The 17,940-nt window shown below is 53.4% G+C and overlaps 1 protein-coding gene across 1 annotated transcript; it reads left to right on the top strand.

Annotated features, from left to right (window-relative positions):
- Nucleotides 1-9,354: 9,354 nt before the first annotated feature.
- L226DRAFT_566266 (uncharacterized protein) lies at nucleotides 9,355-9,804 on the top strand (the record flags this gene model as incomplete). Its single annotated transcript, XM_067683893.1, has 2 exons — nucleotides 9,355-9,519; nucleotides 9,586-9,804. 2 exons carry the CDS (start codon nucleotides 9,355-9,357, stop codon nucleotides 9,802-9,804), a joined length of 384 nt encoding a protein of 127 aa, XP_067540258.1.
- Nucleotides 9,805-17,940: the final 8,136 nt, after the last annotated feature.

Raw genomic sequence — 17,940 nt, 5'->3', positions numbered from 1 at the left:
CGACTTGAACGGGTCACAGGAACTCGAGTAATCACTCGGAGTTCAACACTCCCCCCTGACCGGTCAAGTCCCCAGCCCAAGCATCTTGACCATCTCCATCACTTTGGGCTTAGCCAGCGACTTTGTGAGAATGTCTGCTGGCATGTCCGATGTGCGGAGGTGCTCAATCTCAATGCGGCCCTTGGCTACTTCATCCCGGAGCCAGTAGAAGCGCAGATTGAGATGCTTCATACGGCTGTGGTGCTCAGGATTTTTCGCAACAGAGAGCGCAGACAGATTGTCAATCCTAAGCCTCGAGGCAGAGGAGACGTCAAAACCGAGCTCCGTGAGCAGGTTTCGCAGCCAGAGCACCTCCTGACCTGCAGAAACTGCTGGAACGAACTCGGCCTCTGTCGTAGAGAGAGCAACAATGGACTGAAGACGACTAGACCAAGAAATCGCACCTGTGCCCATCTTGATCACGTAGCCAGAGGTTGAGCGACCGGTGTCTGGACAGCCAGCGTGATCAGCATCCATATAGGACGTGAAAAGCTCCGAATCGGACGCAGGGGAATACGTGAGCTTATAGTTGAGGGTGCCCTTGATGTACCGGAAAAGGTGCTTGACCGCCTTCCAGTGTGTCATGCCAGGGTTCTTCGAGAAGCGAGCAAGGTTGCCGACAGTGCGAGCAATGTCTGGTCGAGTGGCAACTGCGAGGTAGAAGAGGGAGCCGACCGCTTGGCCGTACGGAATGTCCTCCATCTCCCGGATGTCGGCCGACGTCTTGGGACCCATCTCTGCGCTGAGACGAAGGCCAGGGTCCATCGGAGTGCCGACGGGGTCACAGTTTGCAAAACTGTACCGCTTAAGGATGTCGAGGGCATACTGCCGCTGGGAGATGGAGAGCGAACGCTTCGGCCTGTCACGCTCAATCTTGACCCCGAGGAGCCAGGAGGTCGGACCAAGGTCATGGAGCTTGAAGTGCGCGCGCAGCTTGTCCTTGATGCGCTGGATGGCATCATTTGACTTGGATGCAATCGTAATATCGTCGACAAAGACAGGGACGATGACACGCACACCATCTCGAAGGTAGACCCAGACACTGTGCTTGCAGGTGAGTCGCTCAAAGCCTAGCTCGGTGAGGACTTCGTGTAGCTTCTCGTGCCAGCAGCGGCCGGCCTGCTTGAGGCCATAGAGCGACTTGAGCAGACACCACACCCACTCAGGGGATTTCTCCTCAAAACCCTCGGGCTGCTTCATGTAGACCTCTTCCTTGAGCTCGCCGTTCAAGTAAGCAGAGGAGATGTCCACAGACTCGAGCTCGAGGTCCTCGAGCGCAGCCAGAGCGAGGATCGCACGAATGGAGGCCCACTTGGGTGTCAGAGTGAAGGTCTCGTTGTAGTCAAACCCAGGGCATTGGGAGTAGCCCTTGGCAACAAGACGACCCTTGTACCGCTCAATCGAGCCGTCAGCATTGCGCTTGACACGGAAGACCCATCGAGAACCGATGGCCTTGCATCCGGGAGGCAGCTGAACAAGCTCGAAGGTGCCATTCTCGACCAGGGACTGGATCTCGTCCTGCGCAGCCTTGAGCCACCGCTCACGCTCATCTGGAGCAAGCCGCATAACCTCAGCGATGGACCGAGGCTCACCAAAGTGCTCCTGGTTCGCCTTGAACGCATGCTCGGCCACACACTCAAAAGCGTGGTCCAGAGCCTGGTCGTAGGTCAAGTAGTCGTACTGCTGGCCGCAGTAGACATCCTCGATGCCCGCCACCATTGCCTCGAGTGTGCACTCAAAGACGTCCTCATGACCATCCGCCAGGAGGTCAAGTTCGTCGTCAGACAACACAGGAGGAGGTGGCGAGGCAGGCGGCTGGTGCACATGGATGGGGGCAGGCTCTGGCTCAACTGGAGCGTCGATCAGAGGATCGGGGGATGGCGAGTTGCGCTGTGGTGTGTCGCCGCGCTCGGAGGGCTCTGGCGTGGAGGCAGGGGACGGAGTGGCAATCCTGAGCCGTTGAGGCATGAGATTTCGGCGTTCAAGCTCCTGGTCATTGAGTGAACCCTGGAAACGCGTAGAGCGTGCAGGGAGGTGCTTGCGAGCGAGCGCAGGGTACGGCCTGAAGCCGCCATGTCCGTCCGCTTGCTGGTGAACGGACGGATGCGCAGCTGAGCGCGGAGGAGCCTGGGCAGGTGCAGGTGGTGCAGGAGGCTGCAGGACAGCCGCAGCAGGTGCAGGAGGGCTCGGAGAGCGATCTGACGCTGCAGGGGAGCGTTCGCGCGGTACATCGTCACCTGGCGGTGGGACAACAGGCACAGGAGGTGGTGGAGGTGCCGGATCATCCGAGTCGTCTCCCCCCTGATCAGGCAGCTCTGGCACGTCCAGGACGTCCTCCGGGGCCTTGTCCGCAGCGTCAGGGTCACCAGGGATGTGAACATTGTCGAGTGGCAGGCCAAAGACGTTGATGAACGGTGAGTTGCCAGGGAAGCAGCGTTCGTCAAAGACCGCATGCGACGAAATGATGTATTTCTTCGCAGCAGGATCCCAGAACCGCCAGGCCTTGGTGCCCTCCGGATAGCCAAGGAGACGTCCCTTGAGGTCTGTCTGGACCGAGGCGACGGGGACGAATTTCCGGGAGGCAAAACGAGGGATGGAGTGATGGTTGAGCTTGCCAGCGAGGCACGGCTCGCGGATGGGGTCTGGCTTTCGCTTTGAGCCCAGAGTCAGGCTGATGATGAGCCCTTTCTTGATCACCACGCGCAGATCATCAAGATTGATGTGTGAGCAGCGCTGGTGCCAGAGAGACTCGTCCTCCTCGCACGTTGAAGACGCAGAGAGCGCGTTCTTTGCCTGAGACACAGTGCGGCCACACAGATAGCCCACGTTGTGCTCGTTGACCGCGGCCTCAAAGCGCAGCTCTCCCTGGTGAAAGAAGAGCGCGTTCGATGCGCGCAGCTCGACGGTGTAGCCCTTCTCGCGTGTGAGGTGGAAGACGGACAGTAGATTGCTGGCAAGCACAGGAACATGCAGGACATCGTGTAGTACGACTGCAGGCGGCACAACCCCCTCCCTCTCCGCAGGCTGAAACACCACCGACCCCAACCCAGCAGAGTAGACGATGTGCGAGTTGGCAAGACGGATGGGGATGACGTGGGGCGAGTACGAGCAGAACCAGTGACGATGCGGGGTCATGTGTGCAGAAGCACCTGTGTCGGTGTTCCAATTAGCTGCAGCTGGCGAGGAGAGCCACGAAGTGCGGTCCGAGATGGACAGCAGGGCAGAAGCGCAACCAGCACTCACAGTAGCCGCACCAGCGGACTCCTGGGCGGTGTCCGACGCGTCCTTCGAGTCCTTCGAGGCCTCAGATGCCGTCTCCTTGCGCTTGGACTTTGCACCACGCTGGTAGTTCGTGCGCTGGGCCGCCTTCTCCTTCACCTGTGTGCTGGCGTCGCAACGAGCGAAGCACTGGTCTTCGGAGTGACCAGAACGACCGCAGAACGTGCAGGAGAGCGTGGAGGCGGCGTGGGAGAGGACGGGGGTCGATGACGACGCACCAGGCTGGTTTTCGAGCGCAACAAACGTGTCCTGGAGCTTCTCGAGCGTCAGAGCATCGTCCAGCAGTAGCGTTTGACGGAGCGCGTTGTATTCGGCGGGGAGAGCACGAATGAGCGCCATGAGGACGAGCTCGTCGTCGAGTTTTGCGATATTGAACGACGGGGGACGGAGGGCCTTCATGTCGGACTTGAGCTGCGAGGCTCGCGTCGAGAGCGTGCTCAGGGACTCGTCGTCCACTTTGGAGAGCGATAGGAGCGCGTTATAGGTGTTAAAACGCATACTGGGACGTTTCTGCATGTGCACAGACTCCAGCGTCTCAGATCGCTTCCAGATGCGTCTGCTGCTCCCTGTCCACGCAGTTCCATATCTCCCCAGCCGCCGCATCCACCCGGGCATCGTAGTCGCACAGTTCTCGACGTTCACCGCTGTCCAGCGGCGCCGTGAAGGCCGGCCTGGTCTCAGTACCCTGCACAATGCGCATGGCACCAAGGGTTCGAAGCCTGGCCTCCATATCGAGCCGCCATTGCTGGTAGTTTCGATTGGAGAGCTTGGGGAACGTTGCAGGGGACGGCGCCATGACGGCAGACGTGTGATGTGGCGATGGAGCGACGGTGCGAAGATGGGGGGGGTTTTGACGAGAGATGGGGAAGAAATCGACAAAAGAACGCACGAGATGGCCAGAGAGTGAAAATGCGTCAAGCAGAGTGAAGGGGCAGCGGGTGGACACCCAGGGAAGGCTTCAGAGCGGTTGGACTGGCAGGTATGGACGTCTTGAGGCAGTCAGAGCGCAGGGCTCATAACCTGTTGGCTGCAGTGCGCCTTAGAGCGATCACAATGGCCTATGTCGAGCTCTGTGAAGTCTTATATATTGACAAAAGCGAATCTACACACCTATGTCGAGCTCTGTGAAGTCTAAGGACTCCAGAGCTCGACACAGCGCCGTCTGTACAGTGCGCGTTATGTAAGCTATGCAACTGTACAGTAGACCAAGCCACAGCGCTCAGAGAGCGCTCAAAGAATCAACAAAGCGAAAAAGAAAAAACAAAGCGAAAAAGAAAAATTGCTGTGTCAACTGGAAGTTGGGTGTTCAATCCCGGGACTGCGCAAATATTAAATAGTGGTAGAAGCGCCGATAACTCGGAGGGGAAAGTAGCGAGCGACTAATCGTAAAGAGAGGTGTAAGTATGCAACGTGGTCATCACAGGGAATAAATCGCGACTTGAACGGGTCACAGGAACTCGAGTAATCACTCGGAGTTCAACAGACAGCACGCCCCTTTCCCTTGGCATTGTTAGTGACTATTGAAGATATAGCCTTCTTACCGAGTGTCTTCTTCTTCGACCTTGCAGTGGTCCCCGAGGCACTGGCGGAGGTGGATGCACTCCCTGCCTTGTGTGAGCCTGTCGTGGCTGCGACCGTGGACGAGGAGGGCGACGCTTGGTCGTTCTCCATGGCCGCAGCAATCGTTCCGGATCAGCTCTTGCCGATATTCTTGGTGAGGTCAGTCTCAGAGACAAGGTTGGGGATGCGGGCCCAGGAGCCGAGAACCGTGTTGGCTCGGGTGGATGCATCGGCAAGGGAGTGACGAAGGCACGAGATGGTGAGTCGACCACGAGAGAACGCGCATTTGACATCAGTCGATGTAGCTACAAAGATATCAGTGAATGCGAGCATGAGATGATGTGCACAGGAGGGCTTACCCGGGACGGAAAGAAAGTCGAGGGCGAACTGGGCAAGCGGAGCGTCCGAGGGGCTTGCGAGACGTGCATTCCAGTACTCCAGAGGGTCCGTTACTTGTGGGACCACGGGGGACTTGAGGTAGACATCGAGGGGGTCGTCAGCACCAGCAGTCGCAGTCGCAGTTGCGCCGCTGAACATGCGGCGGAGGTTCTGTATTGATAAATCAGCGTCACCACAAGGAGTGAATAAACGTGCAGTGTACATACCGCAGCGGATGCTTGGGCACTCCTGCGACCTGGACCTGGGGTTCGGGTGCTGGCACTTGAGGCTGGGAGGGGGTCTGAGGGAGCAGGAGCAGGAGCGGCAGGCTTCGGCTTGTAATTTTTCTCCCATTCATCGCGGATGAGATCCTTGATGACCGTGACCCACTCCTCGGGCCAGCCGACATTGCGGAAGTGTTCGAGCTTGTACCCTGGGTGCATTCCTGCAGTATATATTTGTTAGCATACTGTAGGCATGAGTAGTAATCAATGAAGCCGACAACGTACCCATAGCGATGCGGGGGATGATGCTTTCGTCGGTGTGCGAGTAGTATAGGTTGAGAATGATGCGACCATGTTGAGCGGCGGCACAGACAGCGGGGTGGAGAGTTGTGTCATCAGCGAAGTCGTCAAGGTGGGCGGTCAGGATGTCGAAGTAAGGCAGTACCTCATGCACACGGGCATGGGCACTGCTGGACATCTGTTTGGTCGCGAAGGCAAAGGGCTGCGACACAAAGTTAGTTAGCACTGCAGAAATCATTGCCAGAGGGATGCACGTACAGCCAAGAGACGGTGCAGCTGCTCGAGGAGCGTCCACTCCTCATCAACAAGGATGAGCTCTCGCAGGCGCATGCCAGAGCCACGAGAGCGACCGGAGCCTTTGTTGAACTGGGCTTGGTCGCATAGCTCGGTGAGAATGTCTTGCAGGTCGATGCCGCGCTCGAGGACGTCCGTGTATGTGTTCCACCGGGTGTCGACAGCCCGCACAAGCACCTTGCTGTTGAGCTCTTCATTCTGCGCGAGGCGGGCTAACTCGGAGCGGATGAGGGGGGTGTGCCATACTTTGTTAGATAGAACAATAAGCTGTAGAAATTGTTAGTCATCGAACAGATGTAATGGCACTATACTGTACTGACCTTCTGAAATGCTTTCTGGCCAAAACGGATGTCATCTCCAGTGATGACGAGCTCCGGGTGCTCCTCGTCGAGGGCGTTGATGATCCTGTTGTCCACTGCATTGTGGTCCTCATCTCCGTTGTCCTCTTCATCAGCATCGTGCACGCGGTCGAGTTCTGCAGCGCCGAGGAGCTCCTCGAGTTCGCGCATGCCTTGCCTGTGTGCGCACTCCTCATGATCCTCTCCTGAGTGGGCAACATCGTTGTTGCCATCGTCGTCATCATTGTCATCATTGTTGTTGTTGCTGCCACTGTTCTTGGACGGTTTACCCTTGCGAGGCTTCTTGAATTGCGAGAGGATGCCCTGCACACACAATACTCAGTAACTCTTGCCAAGTACGTTGCTGAGACGTGTGACACACCTTGAGAATGATGTTGAGGATGTGCCCGAAGCACCGCACATGTAACAATACACCCCGGAAGCCTGGGATGAGAGTGGACATGTGCGTGAGCATCGTCATGTTGTTGCTCGCATTGTCCACTGTAATGCCATGGATCTGTTCACTAGCTGTCAGCATGCAACAAAAATAGTGAACATTGAATGTCATAGCGTACCTTCGAGGCAATACCAAACTTCTTGAGGACGTCAACGAGTCTCTGGGCCAGATATTTCCCAGTGTGACTTTCGGTGAGGCTGAAAACAATCAATGATTGTTAGCATAGTGGCCAGAAATGAAACGGTCGCGATCAACAAGCAACTCACTGGACATAGTCGAGTAGAACATGATGGATTGACGCTTGATGGTGCCAATGAACAGTAATGCCGAGGTATGAGAAGACGTTCGGAGACGTCCACCCATCGACACATAGGTGTACCTTGCCCGGTAGTCCCTGAATACGTACTCGAGAAGTTAGCAAAGTCCGCATTCTACTAGAGAGTCCGTGCTCACCTTGAATAACTTGATAAGTGACGTCTCTGCCGAGTCCGTAATGACACGGATGTCGCGCGCAATCGTGAAGTGGGAGGGAAGCCGTATCTTCAGGTACAGCATCTGGAGGAGTTTCTGGAACTCCCTGTCCTCCACAATCGAGAACGGGCAGTGGCTGCACACGCACCACATTGCGATCAGGTAGCGAACCTGGGGCCAGGAGTACGTGACACCGTGGGCGAAGTCTTGCATCGTCTGGGCCTCTGGGGTGTCCATGGGCTCGCAGAGCTCGATGTGTCGCTTTAGGTTGCTCGTGGAATCCTCGTAGTCAGCACGGGAGACGCAGATCGTTGGATGGCTAGTAGATACCACACGAAGATGTCAGCAAAGAAACACATGGATAATTGAGACAGAATGACATACTGCGGCACATGAATTTGTGCATAATATGACCGTCCAAGTGGCAAACAATGGTGGGGGCATGGAAGTGGTCATAGACCGATGACCTCCAAGTGCTCTGAAGATGCGCTATTAAATTGGCAGTGAGTGAAATTTGTGCACAGCTAAAGTGACAGATACGTACCGAGGGCCTCCTCCGAAGTGAGATGACCATGGCGTTCGAGGAAGTGGGCCCTCTTGTCAGCGGCGGAGATCTTCACCTTGCGGGTATGAGCTGCGACACCCTCAATGCCGCCCATACCACCCTCAGTGTCATGGGCGGCGGTGTCCGCCTCCGCCGCGGCCGAGTTGTCCGGCAAGGCAACTTCGTCGTTCGCATCTGGGTCAGCTTCTATTTCGGCCTGTTCAGCCTGGGAGGGCGAGTTGGACGTCGGGCGAAGGCGCTTGGAGGGGACTCGAGGGAGCCAACCCAGAGACGTCTGTGTCGGTGGAGTTCCCTCTCCGGGGATCGTCTTGGCGCAGGGTCGTTTGGTGGGATTAGTTGCGGCGGGGGATTGATGCATGGACATTGTGTCGAGGGGAGTCAGTTCTGGTAGTGTAGGAGATAATCAACACACTGACCAGGGCAGGGAACACCTTGGTATCTTATATACCACCGTGTGCAGGCCCTCGGACAGTCTTCACATTGTCCGAGGCCTCTGCACTATCTCTGGAGTGTTTTTGCATGTCGTCCAATGACGATCTCTCGTCCTGATGTGTGCGGGCGAGTGACATCCCAATATAACCACAAATCGCAACAGCGCCCCCTCAAAGGGGTACCCACTCACCAAGACCAAGAGATCAGATAAATGAAACTCACCTGAGGCATGTCCACCGTGCTCGTGTCCCTCTGTGCCCTCTTTCCAACTCGCCGTAAGATCGCGCTTGTTCTCAATATTGCCTAGTACAAGTATGGGCTGTGCGGCGAGGTACATGAGGATGATATGACACAGAGAGGTCGAGATAAGCAAAGTAGAGACACGAAGAAAGAGGTGGGATAGGGCGTAGAAGCCAGGGTGAGTTGGCAAATGTCGGGGAGCACGAGTTCTTTGCACGGGGTTAAGGTTCAACATTACCTCAAACTTGGCGCACATGAACTCGTGCTCCCCAACATTTGCCAGCTCACCCTGGCTTCTACGCCCTATCCCGCCTCTTTCTTCGTGTCTCTACTTCGCTTATCTCGACCTCCCCTTGCACATTCTCGTTTCACCCGGCACCCCACTGACTGGCCACGCTGTGATCTGTGTGATGTACGCGCGCACAGCACAGATTGGTATTTCGCCACAAGGCAAGCGCCTGACCAACCGGATTCCTCGAAGGTGAGCTCGACCGGTACCTGTGATCATTTCCATCGACTGACCAGGACAAATTCCTAGCGGTACGCAGTGCTATACTGCCTGATAGCTGACATACCAACTGAGACAATGCATGCGTGCACAGCCGATACCGAACAGCGCGCCAGTGCGTACATCTGTAGGTGCGTGAATTGCGATCCTCCATCTCGCCAACCTCGTTCCTCGAGGTCTCTGCAGGTAAGCTCACTCTCTCGCATTCTTCCCCCTCTGTTCTCGTTACCATCCTCTCTCTATTGCCCCTTGAACACGCTTCTAGTCCTATGCCTGCCCGTCCCACGTCCAAGTCCTTCATGGCAAACGACTATCCCTCAGACCCTGAAGCCGACATCTACCTCCTTGCTGACACCTGGACCTCAGCTGCTGGGGTCGCGCACGAGACCCTCGCTCTAGTAGTCAACTCACAGGACTGCGACGAGCAGATTACGGTAAGCCGTGTACTGTGCGCCGTTTGTACTTACTTGCAACTCACATGCACGTACAAAATGATATAGCTTCTACTTCCTACAGGAGACAACGCCCACGCACTCAGCTGGATCAGCAGCCAGGGCATGGTTAGCATTGTCCAGAGCACCCAGATGACGCGCACGGGCATCTTCGATGACCAACGCTCGTGGCTCCTCAACATTGCACTCGTCTACCTTGCCTTCGCCACTCCGCACCCCAACCTGCAACCTCAAGACCTCGTCCTGTTCACTGGGGCCCTTGTTTAAGGTGCCCTCGAGCTCGGAAAATTTGAGCACGCCGACAATCACCTCTGCAACATCACGGAGCACGCTCGTGCAACCTTCCCCATTGTATGTCACTTACTAGTATCCCTATAACTTGTTGCTTACTCCGCACAGAGCGTGTTCGAAGGCATTGTCATCCCCATGATTGACGATGGCCTCTGGCACGACGATCTCGAGGACATCTTTGCGCGTGCACAGAGTGCAGGCGTGCGCGTGAGTGTCTCTGTGTCAGATCGGGACACCTTGCAGCTGCTGTGTCGGGGGGCTAACACAGCGTACCAGGTGGTAGAGGCGCCTGCCGACGGTGATGACTACGTTTAGTACATGTTATTGTAGATCAATATATGTGATTGTGCTTCTCAGTCAATGCCGTCTGCGTGCATGAAAAATGTTGGAAATATAATATATAAGTGCAGGTACCTGTGACGAATCAGCAAAAGTCAGCCATGCAGACCTAGATCTGCGACTGATCCACAGCATAGGTACCTGGACCTGTAGGTTTAGATCATACAGGTCACAGATACAGGTATGCACGGATCTACTTACGAAAGATCCGAACCTATGCTCAGCCTTAGATGACGAGGAAGACTGGCTATTGGGAATCCTCCTCAATGATGAGGAGGATGATGAGGTCGAGGACTAGGGACTAGTGAACGACAACCTCTTTGCAAACTATCTTGTCACTCGAACACATCTGCATGTATTCTTGGATACCTGAAAGTATACTCACTGTATCTTGGTCACACTTGGACTTGCATACCCCTATTGTCCATGAACTATTGTTCAGACTCATATTGTGCATATTCAGCTATTGTTCTTCAGCATTATTGTATAGTCCCCATTGTCCTTGAGAAATTTCCCAAGCACTATTGTACTATTTCCTTTACTTTCCCACTCTACTATCTACTCTCTTATTGTCTGAGACTTATTATTCCCTCCCCCTTATTGTCTTCGTGTTATTATCCTAAGCTCTATTATTCTGTCTCTATTGTCCTTTCTCCATTGTCCTATACTTATTATTCTGTTCCTATTGTTCCTTCTCTATTGTTCAGTCAGACACAATAACCTAGATGATGTTTGACAATATTTGTAGAAATTCCCACAGAGACAATATATAAACCCCCATCCCTCAAGGGATGAGAGGGAGGACTTTCCCCCCCCCCTTCTCACTCAGGCTGAGTATTGAGAAGACCTTTCCCCTCCCACTCAAGATTGAGTGTACTCAAAGTCATTATCAAGCCATACACATACGTCTACATTCATGAAGTGAGGCATCCTCGAGTGATCCACTTTGCATTGTCAAGTCATATTCAAGTCATCATACAAGACCTACAATAGGTCTGCTATTAGTCTCAATGGGGACTATCATCAAGTATTATCTGGTCATCTCTCTTGGGATATTCCCTAACACTACCCTGAACAACTGAGGTATTATCTGATCTTGCTCAGATCTGATAGCCTCAGGTGAAGGTTGTTTCATACAATCAACTTTCACGCACATCACTATATCTCAATCTCCAAATCTCTCATCAATTGTACCTTGCCAGAAATGGCCCACTCCCACCCAAGTCAGGTTGTGTTACCAGAAAATTTGAAATAAGTATCTGACATTTGAACTCTGCCTCTGTTACAGGGACCAAGTTTGAATTGTATGTTAGCAGCCCATATACTGTGCAAGGTAATTCTATCAAGTTCTCTAGCTTAATGTCTTCAGAAAGCCCTCTAATAATTGTATCAGTCAGAGTGCATGAGAGGAGAGGAGGTAGAAAATTCACAGGAGTATTGTGTGATGGTTTATGTATTTTGTTAGATTGACTTTTCCTTTTTCTTGCTCTGTCAGACTGCAATATTGGAACCATTTTAAAAGTGCAGACAAATTTGAAACATGTATCACAGGCATGCTCAAGAATCTGGTTGACAATGGTGTGTTGATTCTGTTTAGTGGTCACTGTAACTATAGAATGCTTTTGTGCAAAGTCTAACAAAATGAATTGACTCATTTTATCTGCAAATGTATGAACAGGAATGCCAGCAGCCATAATGTTATCACCAGGCATTATTGAGGGTAATGTATAAGAATAAAAGAGTAGTCACAATCCTCCTGGGATGATTCAGCAACAATGTAGAAAAAAGGTTCACTATAAGACCACAACTGAGAATTGGGGGCAGAAGGTTTAGAAACATACACTCAGTATCAGAATATGATCATGGCTCAGGTAACTACTTTTAATTTGACACCATTTAGCCAGTTTAATATTTACCAATGAAAGGTCAAATGCTGAATGAGCAATATAATTGTTTGAAAAGCTTGCTTCCCTAAACCCTGCCCTTGAGGACTTGCTGTGAGGGTACCTGAAATAACTCTAACTCCTTGCAATTGAGTAGTGTACACAACACAGATGGTAGAGATCAACTCTCTGCTCAATGGTGAGATCTAAAAACAATCATAATAAGACATACAGACTATTACATCTACACTCACTTGTGATGCCTTGTGGCATGTCTGACCAAGCAGGATAGAGCAGGGCTGGTGGAGGCACAGTGCACACTGCAACAGCACAGGTCTCACTGAAGATTACTCTGGCATAGACAAACAAATATGATATAATCCAGGGTACAAGTACCCAATGGCACATCCAAGAGAGGTTGTTCTGAAGCGAGCAACATGTGCAAGGTGTGTGAGGTGCAAAGTGTGTGAGGTGACGGTTGGAGTTCAAAACATGTCCCACATTTGTGTTTACTTGCTTAGAGTGGACTATAATTGGCAGTAACAATTCATGAGTTTTGTGGTACTTCAATGTAATTATATTATTGATTAAATTATTGTCACTAGTTAATGCTACAATTAAAGCACTATACCCATTGGCTATGAATTGAGCTTGGATGAAAAAGCATGACTATGATACAAGACATTTCAGAAATGATCATACAAACCACCAATTCCAATCTACAACATAGTTTTTGCATTCTGAAAATTGCTCAAATCATTTGTCTCTCAATTTACTGTTTCTTGTGTTGCTAGAACACTATGGGGTAGTATTGTCACTAACAAGGCATAAATGGAACTATATCTCTCTCACAGTACAAGTACAGTCGACACCCTTTTAATCCATACCTCTTATAACCCATGATCTGTGAAACCCCATAGATTTTTGGTGTTCCTGAGTTGGTATAGGGGGAAAACCCCATAATCCTATAGTAACCCATAACCCATGGCTTATCTGGGGGAAACCTCATAGATATGACTGCCTGTTTTGGTAACAAAATGGTCACATGGGTCTGTTAGCAGTGCATATTCAGTGCCAAATGCCTTGTCATGCAAGATAAGAGAAACACTTCTGCACCAGAGTATCAGCACTTACGGTGACTAATGTGTGATGTAAGATGCAATGAGTGATGCTCCCTCGCACAGATGCTATTCCTTGCATCAGTGATTCTGTTCTGCACACTGTCCACAACCTCCTGCTTCTCCTGTATCATACATGCTTCTCCAGGTAAGTGCCTAAATCTGAATTTTGCTTGCACAGTGGTGAACGGATGCACGTACACATTAGATGCGAGTGACTGCCATATCAGGCAGTGTGACAGTAAGCACTGTTACTCCAGTTTCTCTGAGAATCATTTCTTGCGCAAGAAATGTGTATCTGAACAGGCTGTTACTAAGCTGTAACATCAACTATCCAACTTCATCTCACTTTCACACTTCTTGAGGTTGGGCGCTTTTTTGCTTATATAAGTGATGAGTATGCTGCTGGGAGCTCTGCGTCTGTCCCAGCAGTGCACTCATTGGAGTTATCAGATCTTGGGGGCTTATTTTGGATTTAAGTATACTTCAAAGCCATACCAATGTTCTGTTAAACTCCGAGTGATTACTCGAGTTTCTGTGACCTGTTCAAGTCGCAATTTATTCCCTGTGATGACCGCATTGCATACTTACACCTCTCTTTACGATTAGTCGCTTGCTACTTTCCCCTCCGAGTTATTGGCGCTTCTACCACCATTTAATATTTGCGCAGTCCCGGGATTGAACACCCAACTTCCAGCTGACACAGCAATTTTTCTTTTTCGCTTTGTTGATTCTTTTTCGCTTTGTTGATTCTTTGAGCGCTCTCTGAGCACTGTGGCTTGGTCTACTGTACAGTTGCATAGCTTACGTAACGTGCACTGTACAGATGGCGCTGTGTCGAGCTCTGAAGTCCTTAGACTTCACAGAGCTCGACAGAGGTGTGTAGATTTGCTTTTGTCAATATATAGACTTCACAGAGCTCGACATAGGCCATTGTGATCGCTCTGAGGCACACTGCAGCCAACAGGTTATGAGCCCTGCGCTCTGACTGCCTCAAAACGTCCATACCTGCCAGTCCAACCGCTCTGAAGCCTTCCCTGGGTGTCCACCCGCTGCCCCTTCACTCTGCTTGACGCATTTTTGCTCTCTGGCCATCTTGTGCATTCTTTTGTCGATTTCTTCCCCATCTCTCATCAAAACCCCCCCATCTTCGCTCTGTCGCTCCATTGCCACGTCACACGTCTGCCGTCATGGCGCCGTCCCCTGCAACGTTCCCCAAGCTCTCCAATCGAAACTACCAGCAATGGCGGCTTGATATGGAGGCCAGGCTTCAGACCCTTGGTACCATGCGCATTGTGCAGGGCACTGAGACCAGGCCAGCCTTCACGGTGCCGCTGGACAGCGGTGAACGTTGAGAACTGTGCGACTACGATGCCTGGGTGGATGCGGCGGCTGGGGAGATATGGAACTGCGTGGACAGGGAGCAGCAGACGCATCTGGAAGCGATCTGAGACGCTGGAGTCTGTGCACATGCAGAAACGTCCCAGTATGCGTTTTAACACCTATAACGCGCTCCTATCGCTCTCCAAGGCAGATGATGAGTCCCTGAGCATGCTCTTGACGCGAGCCTCGCAGCTCAAGTCCGACATAAAGGCCCTCCGTCCCCCATTGTTCGATATCGCAAAACTCGACGACAAGCTCGTGTCCTCATGGCGCTCATTCGTGCTCTTTGTTGCACTCGACAACCAGCCTGGTGCATCGTCATCGACCCCTGTTCTCTCCCACGCTGCCTCCACGCTCTCCTGCACATTCTGCGGTCGTTCTGGTCACTCGGAGGACCAGTGCTTCGCCCGTCACGACGCCAGCATGCAGGCGAAGGAGAAGGCGGCCCAGCACATGAACTACCAGCGTGGTGCAAAGTCCAAACGCAAGGAGATGGCATCTGAGGCCTCGAAGGACTCAAAGGACGCATCGGACACTGCCCAGGAGTCCGCTGGTGCGGCTACTGTGAGTGCTGGTTGTGCTTCTGCCCTGCTATCCATCTCAGACCGCACCTCGTGGCTCTCCTCGCCAGCTGCAGCTAACTGGAACACCGACACAGGTGCTTCTGCACACATGACCCCGCACTGTCACTGGTTCCACTCGTCTACTCTGCTGGGTTGGGGTCAGTGGTGTTTCAGCCTGCGGAGAGGGAGGGGGTTGTACCGCCTGCAGTCGTACTACACGATATCCTGCATGTTCCTGCGCTTGCCAGCAATCTACTGTCCGTCTTCCACCTCATGCGCGAGAAGGGCTACACCGTCGAGCTGCGCGCATCGAGCGCGCTCTTCTTTCACCAAGGGGAGCTGCGCTTTGAGGCCGCGGTCAACGAGCACAACGTGGGCTATCTGTGCGGCCGCACTGTGTCTCAGGCAAAGAACACGCTCTCTGCATCTTCGACGTGCGAGGAGGACGAGTCTCTCTGGCACCAGCGCTGCTCGCACATCAATCTTGATGATCTGCGCGTGGTGATCAAGAAAGGGCTCATCATCGGCCTGACTCTGGGCTCAAAGCGAAAGCCAGACCCCATCCGCGAGCCGTGCCTCGCTGGCAAGCTCAACCGTCACTCCATCCCTCATTTTGCCTCCCAGAAATTCGTCCCCATCACCCTGGTCCACACAGACCTCAAGGGACATCTCCCGGTCGCAACCCCTGAAGGCTACGTCTACTGGATGACGTTTGTCTGTGATGCGACGCGTTTCTGGGTGGTCGCATACCTGAAGCGCAAGAGCGACGCATTTGCAGCGTTCAAAGCGTACAAGGCGTATGCTGAGAACTGCCTGGGTCTCAAGATCAAGGCTACACGCGACGACAAGGGCGGGGAGTACATGGGCAAGGAGTACGCTGACTTCTGCATCGAACACGGCATCCACCGTCAGCACACGGAGCCAGACGAGCCACACCAGAATGGCGTCGCAGAACGCGCAAATCGCACGATCTCCGAAGGCTCCACTGCTCTCCTTGCGCAGTCGAAGCTGCCTCCTTCGTTCTGGGGCCATGCCGTTGCCACCTTCGTCCACACACGCAACCGCATGCCCACCTCTGCGCTCAACGGCGGCATCCCCTACACCGCATGGAAGGGCAACGGTCGGAAGCCAGATGTGTCGTACTTCCGCACATTTGGCTGCCTGGCGTACGTGCTTGTGCGGAAGAAGGACCGGAAGGCGCTTGAACCGCACTCACGCAAGTGCATCTTTGTTGGCTATCCGGAGGGCACCAAGGCCTGGCGGTTCTGGGATCCTGCTGCGAAGAAATTCATCATTTCGTCGCATGCGGTCTTTGACGAACGCTGCTTCCCTGGCAACTCGCCGTTCATCAACGTCTTTGGCCTGCCACTCGACGATGTTCACATCCCTGGTGACCCTGACGCTGCGGACAAGGCCCCGGAGGACGTCCTGGACGTGCCAGAGCTGCCTGATCAGGGGGGAGACGACTCGGATGATCCGGCACCTCTACCACCTCCTGTGCCTGTCGTCCCACCGCCAGGTGACGATGTACCGCGCGAACGCTCCCCTGCAGCGTCAGATCGCTCTCCGAGCCCTCCTGCACCTGCTGCGGCTGTCCTGCAGCCTCCTGCACCGCCTGCACCTGCCCAGGCTCCTCCGCGCTCAGCTGCGCATCCGTCCGTTCACCAGCAAGCGGACGGACATGGCGGCTTCAGGCCGTACCCTGCGCTCGCTCGCAAGCACCTCCCTGCATGCTCTACACGTTTCCAAGGTTCGCTCAATGACCAGGAGCTCGAACGCCGAAATCTCATGCCTCAACGGCTCAGGATTGCCACTCCGTCCCCTGCCTCCACGCCAGAGCCCTCCGAGCGCGGCGACACACCACAGCGCAACTCGCCACCCCCCGATCCTCTGATCGACGCTCCAGTTGAGCCAGAGCCTGCCCCCATCCGTGCGCACCAGCCACCTGCCTCGCCACCTCCTCCTGTGTCGTCCGACGACGAACTTGACCTCCTGACAGATGGTCATGAGGACATCTTTGAGTGCACACTCGAGGCAATGGTGGCGGGCATTGAGGATGTCTACTGCGGCCAGCAGTACGACTACTTGACCTACAACCAGGCTCTGGACCACGCTTTCGAGTGTGTGGCCAAGCACGCATTCAAGGCGAACCAGGAGCACTTTGGTGAGCCTCGGTCCATCACTGAGGTTTGCGGCTTGCTCCAGACGAGCGTGAGCGGTGGCTCAAGGCTGCGCAGGACGAGATCCAGTCCCTGGTCGAGAATGGCACCTTCGAGCTTGTTCAGCTGCCTCCTGTTAGGACTATACGCACAAGTCGAACTCCAAGGGGAAGTCCGAAGTCCGAAGTCTGATAGTGCGCGGGAATGAAGACTTTGGCGAAGTTATTGACCAACGCCCGAAGAGTCGTCGATGTCTTCAATTTGCAGAAGTCCGACAAGAAGCTCCGGAGTTTATACCAGAGCAAGCTACGAATAAGAGAGTCAAGCAGAGAGTTATGAACAGAGATGAGAACAGAAGTCAGAGGTCGGAGGTCGGAGGTCCGGTCGGAAGGTTGGACGGAGATCAGACAAAGGTTGGCAGAGAAGTCAGATAGATTGAGTGCTGAGTAGTCGAGAGGGTAAACGAGATATCAGAACTGAAGAACTATGCGACTGTAGGTAGGGTTTGTGTATGAAAGTCTGAATGTCCGATAGGAGTAGAGACAGGAGGCGGACTGCGGAGATGACGGAGCGGAAGCAAATAAACTGGACTAGTAAGTATAGGCGGCGGATACAAATGTCATAGTACGATCGGATGACAGAGCGGGGGTCGGGGGTGATCGGAGTC

The sequence above is a fragment of the Lentinus tigrinus genome (assembly GCF_003813185.1).
Source record: "Lentinus tigrinus ALCF2SS1-7 unplaced genomic scaffold L226scaffold_3, whole genome shotgun sequence".
NCBI lineage: Eukaryota > Fungi > Basidiomycota > Agaricomycetes > Polyporales > Polyporaceae > Lentinus > Lentinus tigrinus.
Note: the sequence above shows the minus strand (reverse complement) of the source record. Positions and strands in the feature narration are given on the sequence as shown.